This window comes from Tamandua tetradactyla, chromosome 7 (assembly GCF_023851605.1).
Source record: "Tamandua tetradactyla isolate mTamTet1 chromosome 7, mTamTet1.pri, whole genome shotgun sequence".
NCBI lineage: Eukaryota > Metazoa > Chordata > Mammalia > Pilosa > Myrmecophagidae > Tamandua > Tamandua tetradactyla.
In genome coordinates, this window is record NC_135333.1 from 163,790,240 (window position 1) to 163,803,740 (window position 13,501).

General features: G+C 48.3%; 1 protein-coding gene across 2 annotated transcripts in view; it reads left to right on the forward strand.

Moving 5' to 3' along the window:
* Positions 1 to 13,501, forward strand: part of PLXNC1 (plexin C1) — a 138,650-nt gene that overhangs the window by 102,129 nt on the left and 23,020 nt on the right. For both annotated transcript variants that reach the window (XR_013155866.1, XM_077111612.1), the window contains exon 22: positions 12,864 to 13,041. Coding sequence is in view for 1 of the 2 variants with exons in the window: in XM_077111612.1 (XP_076967727.1) it covers positions 12,864 to 13,041 (178 nt within the window). In the remaining variant the exon portion in view is untranslated. The remainder of the gene's footprint in view (positions 1 to 12,863; positions 13,042 to 13,501) is intronic.

Consider the following 13,501-nt stretch of genomic DNA (forward strand, 5'->3'; position numbering starts at 1 on the left):
AGTACTCCCTATTCAGCACTTATAATTGCAATCAGAATTTCTCAAATGGCTCTGCCCTGGAAGACAATGTGTGAAGAGATATTTCAACCAAATTGAGGCCGTCTTATTTTAGAACGATAGCACAAGACAAATCCAACTGCATTCCTCATGCAGCACAACGCCCTTACTTTATTTCCATGGATTAGTTACAAATGTTTGGTGTCATGCGCTTAATGTGCTGTGATCTCATAGATATTTTTAGAGGAATGCTATAAATCACTACAGGAGTTTGCCTAGATGCTGGAGGGGTTCACCCATTTGAGAACTTCCTTTCAGCCACCCCCCACCCACCCACTACCCTTCCTAAAGAAAGACACATCGATTTATAGCCCATTCAGGAATTGTGGAGAGGGAGCCAAGCAAGGAACGGGGCTCCAGAACTACTTAGGAATTTTGCATGCTTTTCGGTGAATCCAAACTTGGGGAAGAGATGGCTGTGTTTTGGTTGAAAATGAACAGATATCACTTCCAGCTGCAAGATCTTCAGCTTTTTGAAACTCGTTAGTGGAGAAGGAGGGAAAACATTGCAGGAGGGTTTTATGTACTGCTCACTAAGGGAGCCCTGCGGTCTCGCTGTGGAGGGCCACTGCTGTGGTCTCACCCTGGAAGAATTTCCTCCCTCATTGGAGAAGGCACCGTGTTGCTGCGGCTGGAGTTAGGTCCTCTGGTGGGAGGATCGTCCCCTAGATGAGGTGGTTCCAGTCCACAGTCCGTGCGGGATGCAGCTCAGCCCTCCGGGGAAGGTGATGCTGTGCTCAGCTGCCATCCGAGAGGCACAGAGCTGAGCCGGAAGTCAGTGTCCCCCAGGCTCCCGCTTTCCTTGCACCCATCTGCAGATGTGGTGCAGCGGGGTTCGGGGCAGGGTGTCTCAAAATTTAGAGGTTGTTAAACGCTGATTGCCAGGCACCGCCTCCGGAGTTTCTAATTCAGGAGTCTGGGTGTGGCCCAAGAATTTGCATTTCTCACAAGCGCCTTGTTTCTGCAGCAGCTTTAGGCCCAGGAGCCACACTCTGAGACCTTTGTGCATAGTGGTTAAGAGCGTGGACACTGAAGCCAGGCAGACTCGCAGTCGCCTCTGTCACTTCCCAGCTGTGTGACATTGGGCAAGTCTCTAAACCTCTCTGTGCCTGAGTCTCCTCATCTGTAAAAAGGAAATGATGGTAATGGCACCTGCCTGGTGGGGTGTAGTGAGGATTAAAAGAGTCGATATTACATAAAGCACTTAGAATATCATCTGGCATACGAGTGCCGTATAAAGCTTCATTATATTTAATTCATATCTTGTTGGGCACTTGTCAGAAATGCAGATTGAAACATACCAGTGCCTGGTCTTCTTTGGGGACCGACTAATCAAACTCTGGGGATGGAGCCCCAGGCGTGGATGTATCCCTTCAAACCTTCCAGCTAATTCTAATGTGCATCCGAATGGAAAATGCTACTGGACATCTTGCAGAACAAAAGGTGAAATTTGTGTGAGGTGGTATTGACTCTCCTTTCTAAATCCTGACAACTTTTCGGAGGAGGGTTTTGGTCTGAACTTAGAAGATATTTGTGCATTGACTTTGAAATATTTTGGAAGCACCAGAAGTCCCCCAAAGAGAAATATTTGCAAGTACATATAGGTTAGGGGAACCCAGCAACATTGAACCCAGGCAGGAAGGAGAGAGACTGAGATTTGGGAGAGAGTGTGGGGAAGAGGCCAGCATTCAATTAGGGAAGCAACTTTTGTGGTTTGGGTTCTTCTGAATGTTTTATATCTGACTATTTTTCCCCCTTTCATTTTGAAACATTATTTATTTCACATCAATTAAGACCATGTGTTTCTGATTTGTTCACACTCAACTCATCATTAAAAGTTCCTTGATGTTGAAGAAATTCATGCTAACTCAATTTTTTTTTTCTTATAGCCCCTGAGGAAATAGGCTAACAGAAAATTATGACATCAGAAATCCACATAAATCTTCCCTTGCAAACGCAGATTTGCTGGTAGACAGAGTTGAAACAGGCAAAGAGGTTGGCCAGTTGTATCAGAAGGACTTGCCTTTAAAAATGGTTTTTAATGCCTTTTATTGGGCCTGTCCCAACATCCCTTTCATGGTGCGTGATTATACTAGAAGCTCTAGAGAAGGCATATGATCCGGTCTGTGCTTGTGTGACAAAATGTTAGCAGAAGGTCAATATAAAAAATTTAAGGCTTTTCATTTCCTTTCAGGCAGGTTCCTCCAGCCTTAACCATCACATTCTAATCTTCTTCCTCCCTCCCTCCTCCCTCCCCCTCTTTCTCACTCCACCCTCCCCCTCCCCCCCGCCTGGCACATACACCTAGTGGCTTTAAGTCTTGATTTTCTAAATTTGCCTGAGGAGGTGATTTATGTCATTGAAAACAAGGTGGGGTGAACAAACTGGAACAAATAGGGTCTCTGTATGTGTGTGTTTGTGTGTGCGTAGGAAATTCTTTCAAGGAAAGGAAAGTCAGAGAAAAATCTAGAGCAGCCACGCAAGCAACTTGAAATGACAGAGCATGCGGTGGCAGGGACATGTTCAGAAGCAGGGCCCCTAAACTCTCGGTTGGCTAAATGCCCACAAACCCAGCCCCTCATATGACTACTGAAAGTTGGGTTTCACACCTCTAAGATTAGGTTGTGCATTTAGAATATAGATATCCTGCTAGTTTCTTATATGTGAAGTCATGGTATTAACAAATGGGCTGCGGGAAGCTGGTCTTTCTTCCTTGCATCTTGGCAGAAAATTTCCCGTCTTTCCTCAAAGCTTAGGCAAAGCTCCACATAGTCACAGGCTTTCTGGAACCATAAGAGGCCGTTGTCCTCTGTCCAGGCATCCAGGCTGGGGTTCGAGGAGGCAGCGATGAGGCAGAATGCCCCATGACCACAGGTCCTCTGGACTGGCTGCCATAGCCGGGAGCTTGGGTTGGAGGGTAGAGGAGAACGAGTCCCGCTGCTCTGGGCTGTGTTTCCCTCCACTGAAAGCCTCCGGACATGGTCAGCTTTACTGATGGCGAACCCCAGGCCCTGCTCGGCGTGTGCTGTCTGGAGACCCGTTTCCGAGCCCATGGCCTGAGGATTTCGGTCCCAGGAGGGTGGACCACACAGGAGAATGGACATTTGCTTCACTTTCCGGACGAGATGAGAAAACCCAATAACTCGTAGCAGGCGTGCTGAATTAGCAAGAGAAGTTCGACGTGTAATCAAAGTTAAGCGAGAAATGGTTTTTTGAACTCTTAAACCCAGGAAATGAGTCTGCCAATCTGCTGAATCTGAGCGATAGCATCCTGCGCCCTGGGAAACAGCGTTCCGACAAACGTATTATTGCTCTCATTCTCATATCTATATGAAAGTCTTTAAGATTATTAGAAATTCTTAAAAAAGCACAGATACATGCCTGCAGAAATTTTAATACTTCCATTATGATTTATTGAAGGTTTATGCCGGCTCATGCCAGTCTGTCTTTTTCCTGGTAGTTACCAGGTGAGGACAATCATGTTTAATAAAATATTTCCTATATGCTGGGGCCCAAGCTATCTCCAGCGAGAGCTTGCCATCTCTTTGCCTCGTTTAGCACGGCCCTGTGCCTACCACTCCTTCTATTCCACTTAGTTTGTCCTTCCAGAAGATCCATTATCCCCGTCATTAAACTACCCACTGTCCCGATTAAGTCATTCCCTGTTACTTCAATTACATCCCATTGTTCATTAAATCCTAATGTTTGCACTTCAGCAATCTTGTTTTTAATACTCCTAACATTTGTGGAGAAACAGTGAAGTTAATTAACAATTCTTGAGCTTTCTTTCCCCCCTTTTCCTCTCTGCCGTGGTGCAAATCATTTCCATTATGACTTGCAATAATACTAAAACCCTTGCTAACTTCAGTTACTCTTCTGAGCATCCTCATCAAAGATGTAAAACCATTTTTTATAATCATTTTAGATAAATCATTCCCTAGTTGATGGCAGGCAGTGGAAAACGAGAAATTAATATGAGGTGGATGCTTCAAATGACTTTCACACCCTTTTCTCACAACTACAGTCTTGGAATTAAGAAAATAATTTAGTTACCTAAATGCAAACGTATTTAATTTTCTTCTTTACGGCTCACGTGGGACTCTACTGTTTCATTGTTTAAGGATGCTTATTTCTATTTGTGCCCCTCAGAGAATGCTGACTTTTGTAGTAAATCATAGTGGAGATGAACAGAGTCTTCTAGATTTATCTTTCCTAGCACTGTCAGAGTCAGCCTTGCATGTGCAGTTACTGTCGTCTACAGCGGGGTCCTCAAACAACCCACCTGCAGCCCAAATCTGGCCCACTGACTGTTTTTGTAAATAAAGTTTTATTGGGTCACAGTCATGCCCATTCATTTGCATATTGTCTGCACCTGCTTTCCTGCTGCCACAGAAGCATGGAGTAGTTGCAGTAGAGATCATATGGGCCACAAAGCCTAAAATATTTAGTGTCTGGCCCTTTACAAAAGTTTGCCAGCCCTTAATCTACATCTTGACATAATAGAGAAAAATAACTAGAATCCTCCCCTCTACCAACTCCCAAAGCCTTGGCCTCTTTCCTATCCTGCTCAGGACATGGCAGTGGAAATACCCCACAAATCTGAAATTTATGGGGGTCTTTGGAAAACAAAAAACTGTGAAATGTTCTTATTAAATTCAAAATATTAATAGTGATCGTTTTGGGCTAGACAAGACAGCTTGTTCTACTTAATTCTAGGATGGCCAAATGGTAGAAAGTGCTAGCAAGAAAACTTTGTGAGAAACAAATTTGAAAAAAATTCTCTCCATTAACTTAATTTTTTGGTTCAAATGGAAAAAGTACACCCACCCCCATCCCATTATTCTATTAGGCCTGGTCGGGAAGCTTAGAGTTGTGGGAGTTTGGAGGGGAAAGGAAAGGAGGCTGCAGAAGCTGAGCCTGATAGGATGTCCCAGGGCCACTGACAGCAGCAGCTTGAGAAATCCTCAAAGCAGAAGCTTCTCTGAGACCTGCCCTTCTAACTCCAGGCTTGTACTGCCTCTCCTGTGCTACTGGAGCTGCTTTTCTTTTCTTTTCTCTCTCTCTCATTCAGCTTGGTATGAGAACCAGACTTTTCTCTTGACCTTCAGTTTGTCTCTGCAATGAACTTAGAGATGTATTTTATGGGGTTTTATTTAATGAAAACAATTATTGGTCTAAGACTTTTTATAGTAAAGTTGCTGGTTTGTAATAAATTCTTTTACAATTACTATTCCTGGTATTATACGAGATTACAGAAAGGATGCCGCAGCCTCCCTGCCCTTATGAGCTGGGAATCTGGTTGAGGAGCTGAGGAGATGGCTGGACCATCCTCTCTCTGTGTGATCCGTCTTCCTCGCCTCCTGCAGCCTCATTTTCTCTGACTGCTCAGTACCTGAAACTGCCAAATGTGTGAAGAGACAGTGGGCAGAACCGCCAATGAAACAGGAATGTGGTTGAACGTACTTGGACTGCATGGTTTGATGCAAAAGTGGTGGGGTTTGGGTGGGATGCAGTCCTTTTACTAATGAGCTGTGTGACCTAGGGAAAGTCATTCCACCTCTCTAAACCTCAGCATCCTCATCTCTATATAGGCAGTTATAAAAAAACAAGCGCTGCAAGCTTGAGGGCAGAAACTAATGCACACAAGCTGCCTGGCCAGCTGACATGACACAGAGCAGGTGGTCGCGATTGGTCATACGGCTTCTTGTCTTGGCTGTTTCCTTATCCACTGTAAGATCTGCTAAGGGGAAAGTATCCCTCGCCATCTTTTTGGGTTGGTTATTTATGATGATGGGGCATGTAGGGGAGTTGATCAGCTGAGTCCATCATCATCAAAAGCAGCTATTAAAAATGGCACACATGACCCCTGTATCTGGGAGGTCCCCCCACCCGCAGACAGATGTGCAAAGGGGACGACGGCAGTGATGGACCTGAACGACGACCTGAAATGGGCAGGTGTGTGACACGCTGCCCAGGGGCAGGCCATCCCAATGTTGTCCCTTGGCTCTCCATCCCTGGCCCTGCGTTTCCCAAACGGCCTTGCCCTTGTAACGGCCCTCCTTGGGGTCAGCCAGAGTTCCCGAACCCATTGTCTGATTCAGCTGCAAGAAACAAAGCTGCAAAGCCCCTGAGGTTCTGGGGTGGTGGCCTGGGGCTAGAGGGGCCTCTGCTGGGGAGCCCCTCAGGGACAGTCTCCACCCACTCTACTCCAGCCAGCAGGAAGGAAAGGAGACCAATGGGGCACCAGCTATCTCTTAAGGAAACGTCCCTAGCCGCCTAATCTGACTGCCCAGAACCTGGTCACGTGGCCACCCCCCACGGCAGAGGCTGGGAAATGTCATTTTTCACCCCTGGGTGAACACATGCTCTGGGAAAATGTCCACGGGTGGTGCCTGAGCCACGGCTGCTCCAGGTCCAGCCAGGGTCACGGGATTCGAGGCAAGGCAAGGCAAGGAGGTTGAGCCCGTGCTGCCAGCCTGCAGTGTCCGCCCTGTGTCCTCGGTGACCTTGTGGACCCCGCAGGCACATGGGGCTGTCCTTCCAGGGTGTGTCTTTGTGGTGGGACTCTCGGCCGAGCGGTAGAGGGAGGCAGTCACCAGCTCTCCAGTTTCTGAGCCTCTCTGGGTCACAGTTTCTTCAACTGATAAATGGGCTGGCGATGGTGTCCACTCATAAGGGGCATGGGGGTAAATGAGCTAGCAAAACCCTAAAAACAGTTCCTGGTGCACAAATGTTCAATAAGGGTTGGCTGTTATTATTGCTATTATTTTTGAAGACCTAGAACAGCTTTCTCCTCACCGTTTTTCTCTGTTGATGGTCCAGAATTCTCTCTCAGCTGCTGCTGGCGGTTTTGGAAAGGCCAGTGTGTTTCCTCAAGTCCTCCCGTCTTGCTCCCACCCAGGGAAGTGGGATCATTATCTGGACTTCCTCGCGGGTGGCCCGGGTGCCTTGGTGTGCCAGGGATGCCACAACAAAGTACCACAAGCTGGGCGACTTAAACAACAGTCCCTTTACTGTACTTGAGGCTGGAAGTCTGAGATGAACGAGTGGGCAGGCCCTGCTCCCTCGGCAGGCTCCAGGGAAGGATCCTTCCTTGCCTCTTCCTAGCTCTGGGGTCCCCAGCAAGCCTTGGCATCCCTTGGCTTAGCAGCCTTGCCAGCCCTCCAGCGTCTGCCTCTGTGTGTCCCTGTGCATCTCCTCCTCTTGTAGGGACCCCAGTCACTGGATTTGGTCCTAACCCTGTATGACCTCAGCTTCATTACATCTGAAAAGACCTTATTTCCAAAGAAGGTCACATTCTGAGAGGCTGGTTGACATGAGTTTGGGGGGTGGATACTATTCAACCCACTACACTGAGTAAAGGATTGAGGCTTGCTGCTCACCAGTCCTATCAGAGACGGGAAATCAAGTGTCTCCTTGGGTCCAGAGGCCTCACTCATGTGCTGCAGCTGCACATGAAGCTGCTTTCCAGAACTGAACTGAATGCCACCTTCTTCATGCAGCCTTCCCTGATTTCTGTTATCTACAATGCCGTGCGCACAATAGGTGCAAGGTAAATGAGTATCAGTGAATGACTTTATCTACTTCTGCCCATAAAGCAAGCTCTCTCGGTTTGGAAACATGCAGTTTGGGGACATGCAGTTTGGATGCATAAGTAAGAGAAAATCTGGCTAATGGTGCCTGAGACGGTAAAAGCAGTGAACTGCATCCTAAAGCGGGAAGTTTGAAACTTGGCAGCCGCCCAGCTGGTCCATCTGCTCAGCGGTGTCAGGGCTCTGCCCCCTCTCAGCCTCCCTCCTGGTCCTGCCCTCCTCGTCACAAGTTGGCTGCCATGGCTCCAGGCACTTCTCTGCCTTTCCGTTAGGGCGGTGAATCTCTCCTGATGGGTCTCATTGGCCAGGAGTGGGCTCACGTGCCAGTGCCCAGCAAATGAGACGGGAGTCACCACACCTGGCCATCTTCTGTGAGCAGCAGAAGGAGGAGTGGCTGTGAGCAGGACAGTCATCCATGGCTGCCACTTTCACGACAAGGCAAGAGGCACGGCCCGGGCAGCTCTTCTTAGCTGAGGGACAGATTTCTGAGAAGAGACTGGTGCACATTTTAGAGCAGTTTGCCCTCGGTATTGAAAATTAATGGCCTGTGCTAGTTTGTAGACCATCATTTTCATGTTTCGGAAGGAGGAGCACGGAGCGTTTGGGACACAGCTTGCCTGGCTCCACCGTTTACTTTCTGGGTGGCCTAGTGCAATCTACTTAAGCTCTCAGTGCCTCAGTTTCTCATCTGTAAAATGGAATAAGAGACTCCGCCATATGGGGTTGTTTCTGAGACTAGTTTGTAGCCCCTCACACGTGCCCGCGTCATTTAGAGCCATGTTGGCACGGAGAGTGCCTTTCTCACAGTACTGTTATTACGTAGCTTTACTGAGTGGTCCTGCCATCCTCGGGAGATGGGGGCAGCAGGACTTTTTAGGCTCAGTGAGATCACTCGGCCCCGCTCCCATGGCTGGGAGACGGGAGAGGGGGCAGTGGGGCTGGCTGCTGTGCCCTGGTGCCGGGGCCCCTGCCCGCCTGTCCCGAGCTCCCCGGGAACACTGCAGAGTCTGGCGGGTGAATATTGTTCGCAGGTGACGCTTTGCGCTTCCAGTTGCACTGTGAATTATCTGGGTGCAAGACTGAGCCTTAAAGGTCTCCCCTATGCCTCAGCCCCCAACAGGGCCCAGAGAAGACTCTAGTTAAATGGGCCTTGAAGTAGGGTGGGGCTGAGAGGTGGTGCTGTCATTGGGGGATGGCGGTTCTCCGGGCTGGAGAACAGTGGCTGAAGCTGATGTTACACTCGTGATGTCACACTCTCTCGGGTGGGTGGGGGTGGGGTGGGGAGTGGGTGGGTGGGGGATGGGTGGGTGGGGGTGGGGTGGGGGGATGGGTGGGTGGGGGTGGGCGGGCGGCAGCCGTTCCCCAGCTCCCAGTCTGTGCTTTCCTGGCCCGGCGGGCAGGGGGTGGTGAGAGGCAGAGCCCTCCTGCCTCCGTTTCCGCCTTAGGAAGCTGCTGTTGGAGGGTGAGCAGCATAAAAAATGAACGCAAATCAATTTGTGTCTGAATTTACTCTCGGTATTCCCTGTGGATGCTGTAAAATGCCATTTTTACCTTTTTCCCACCCATCTAGCGGTGGAGGCGGTAGCAAATTTACATTATTTTACATCCTGTTAAGATTTTTTTTCTCCTGGTTATGTTTTTAAGAACATTTATTGGCTATAAAGAGGTGTTTCGTTAAAGACAATAATGCCTGTTAGGTAGTGACAGAGTGTTAGTTGGCAAATACCTATAAAATTATTAGGCAAGCGGGATCGCTGGGGCTGCGGGGAAAAGGTGCTTTCCGTCTGGCTTTGTGAAAGCCGCTTGTGAAGTAGCTTAACCACCGTTACTTCTGGAGGGTGGCCAGTCTGTCCCTACAGGGAGTGGCAGGGCACGTCAGCCCCCCAGAACCCCGACTTGCTGGGGAAGCTAGCTGAGGATGCACGTGGCTTCAGGAAGGTCCCCAGGGCCCCTGGGCTGCTGGGGGGCGAGGAGCTCAAGGGCCGCTCAGCGCACTGGGGGAGCCAGGCTGGAGGGGTGAGTGCCAAATAGCTGCAGAGTTCACACGCTGACTCTGCACTCAGGCACGTCTGCCTTCAGACCAGGACCCTGCCAGCGACTAGCTGCGCAAGTCATGTGGCCCCTCCGGGCCTCAGTTTCCTCACTGTGAAGTGGGGAGAGTGACACACCCTTCAGGATGTGGGAAGGATTAAAAGAAGTGTCTTGAGATGTGTTTGGTCGAGTGTGTGGCTGGGGGACCACAGTACACATGGCTAACTAAAGGGAGGTGAGGCAGAGGAGGCTGGCATGAGGCTGGCCACGTGGGCTCCTTCTAGACACTCTGCACAACACAGTTATCCCTGCCCTGCTTTGCCGCCCAGGAGTTTATGGCTCGTAAACAGAGAGGCTCCCGACCCCCTCTCTAGCATGTGCCAACCCCAGAACACAGGTGTTCCCTGAGAGCAGGCCGGCCAGCTTGCCTGCCTACACCAGGAGGAAGGAGGCTTGCCCAGGCCAGGCCGAGGTCACAGGTTAACCTCAGAGCTCAGATTCTACTGAGTGGGGGTTCTGATCATGTGGTTTGGGACTGGGCTGGAGTTTACTTTTGCACGACTATAAGCAGGATTGCAGTGGCAAGATTTAAAGGCATCAAGAGAAGACATGCCTCTAAGAACATTCCAGAGTTCCAGGAGCCCTATTTCCAGGCAGCGGCCTATGGTCATATCTTCCCAAGAACTCACCTTGCTAGTCCTACTCCAACGTTCTTCTAGATGCCACGTGGGTTGATTCACTTCGTCATCACAGGATCCCACCAGACAGCTCCTGTGTGATGAGTCCCCTAAGGCTGCCGTGATGAAGGACCACAAACTGGGTGGCTCAGAACATTAGAAGTTTGTTGTCACACTGTTGTGGATGTAGAAGTCCAAAATCAAGTGTCAGCAGGACTGTGGCTCCACTGACATCTTTGGGGGAAATCTTGCCTCTTCCCAGCCCCTTGTGGGATTCCCAGCACTCCTGGCATTCCTTGGCTTTTAAAGCATCACTTCAGTCTCTGCTGTCACCTTATCACAACATGCTCCTGGACGTCTGTCTCTGTGTTCAAATTTCCCTCGTCTTATAAGGACACCAGGTGTGTCGGATTAACACGCACCCTCATCCGGTTGGGCCTCATTTTAATGAATCACCCCTTCAAAGACCCTATTTCCACATACGATTATGTCCATGGGACAGGGAATTCAGAAGTGAACGTATCTTTGGTGGGACACCACTCAACCCATGTGCTGTTGCTATTCCTCCCGCTTGTATGTGAGAAAACTGAGAATCAGAGAGCTGCCAGCTGGTCACCGGTGGGCTTAGATCGAACCCAGGAGCCTGACTCCAGAGCCTGTGACCTGCCCCACTAAGCTGGCAGCATCCGCCTTTCCCCAGCGGAGGAGTCAGTCCTAGCTGTTCAACGTGGGCTGTCTCTGTTTCCAGATGAAGCCATATCATCATCATCGTCATCATCATCATCATTGTTATCATCATCGTCTTCATCATCATCATCATCACCATTATCATTGTTGTCATCATCATCGTCGTCGTCATCATTGTCATTGTCATCGTCATCATCGTCGTCATCATCATCACCATTATCATCATCGTTATCATCATTGTCATCATCATCATTATCATCGTCATCATCATCATCATTGTTATCATCATTGTCTTCATCGTCATCATCATCATCACCATTATCATCATTGTCATCATCATCGTCGTCGTCATCATTGTCATTGTCATCGTCATCATCGTCATCACCATTATCATCATCATCGTTATCATCATCGTCATCATCACCATTATCATCATCATCATCATCATTGTCATCACCATTATAATCATTGTCATCATCATCGTCGTCGTCATCATTGTCATTGTCATCGTCATCATCGTCATCACCATCATTACCATGATCATCGTCATCATTGTCGTTTTCATCATCATCGTCATCATCATCATCCTCGTCCTCTTCATCATCATTGTCCTCTTCATCATCATCATCGTCGTCATTGTCATCATCATCGCCATCATTATTGTCACTGTCGTGGAGCACTTCCCAGCGGCTGGGCCTTGTGCTACACCCCTGACGGGCACCAGCGCATTTAATTTCCGTTCCGGCCCTTGGAGACAAGTCCCATTTTCGTTGCTCCAAGGAGCCACAGCTTCCAAGGGATGTGTTTCATTTCTTCATATTCCCGTTACTTGATCATCCTACATTCCCTCATTAAAGCCAGGCTCAAAACTGTTAAATATTTGTGCATTTCAACTCCTAGGCAAGTGCCTCTGACTCCAGGGGCTCAAGGCATCTTAGAATCTAAAATTGTATGTTGTTTATGCTATTATCCTCTTTGCTCAAATATTCTCAGTGAGTCCCTGAATCAGTTCCCCTAGGAGCTGTACTAGGTAGACCTTTGTGGTTTTAGGTCTGTTTGTTCTATGAGTAAACCTGAAATAGCTTTAAAACTTGTTTTGAAATATTCCCTGGTTATGTGTTACTATTTTTTAACACATTCACGAAGGCCTCACCTCCCCCATTAGTCTGAGTCTAAGGTTTTGCTGCACTGGGAGAACGTTAACTGACAAAATGTTAAGTAACAACACTGAAATGTAAAGTAATTAATGCAAGAATAATAGTACGGGATGGAGAGTTCAGTGTTTTAATGAGCGCTCAGGAAGCTGCCTGACTGGAGATGTTGGAAGTGCAGTGGGGAGAGTGTTCCCGTAATTAATGCTGCGTGTTAAGACACGACCTCATCGGTGGGATCAATAGGAGGGCCTGGTACCCTTTCCTGTCACCTGGAACTTCACTTGTGGGACTCTGCTGGCCGGTCATAAAAAGGATAATCACCAATGTGCCCTCTTTACCTACTTTGGAAACTTCCCAATGTTTTTTTTAAAGATGAAATTAGAAATTGCCATTTTTAGATATTTATGTGTATATATATTTTACTCTCAGACATATTTGTTCAATGCTTCTTCGATAATGAGAGTTTTAATTTTTTGTTTTCCTTTCCATTATCCCAGAAAAGAACAGATCATGGAAAAAAGATTAAAGGGGTACAGTACAATACGATGTTTGCTGCTGTACTGTCAGGGGTATTAGCGGGGATCGCCAAGGCTTTGGTCACTTAGGAATGTCCCTGGAATGGCAGTGATCTAACAGGCTTGGCATCCCTGTTTGGACTCTTGCAGGCATTAAATGTTGTCTTTGAGAAAATCCCGGAAAATGAGAGCGCAGATGTCTGTCGGAACCTATCAGTCAATGTGCTCGATTGCGATACCATCGGCCAAGCCAAAGAAAAGATTTTCCAAGCGTTTTTAAGCAAAAACGGCTCTCCTTATGGACTTCAGCTCAATGAAATTGGTCTGGGTAAGGCAACGCAGGACCTCTTCCCATCCCAGTCCCCTGGCGAGTGTCCCTCCTGCCTTCCCTCCCTCTTTGTCCACAGCAGCTTCTGATGGGGGACACTTTAGCCAGGGCTGTTCCCCAGAGAGTGTTTGGGGGCAGAGGACACTGTATGTATTGCTTTAGCATCACAATTCTTCCCAGGAATCCTTCAAAAATATCATTTTTCAAAATATTGTTTGTAAATCAGTTTTATGAGACCGCCGCCCCTGGGGCCGAGTGGGCTCGCCCTGCTTCAGGGAGCACGAAAAGGTGTGAGCCCAGCGCCCTGTGCATGCGCTTCGTTCCCCCGGCATTTGATTTGTTTGTTGTGATGCCGAGGGTGTCATTAGTGAGTGTCACAGAGCCTGGGTTTTAACTCCAGCAACCTAGAAAGGTCATCTTCCCCTCTGCTAACCGCATCCAGCATTAAGTATATTCTCCA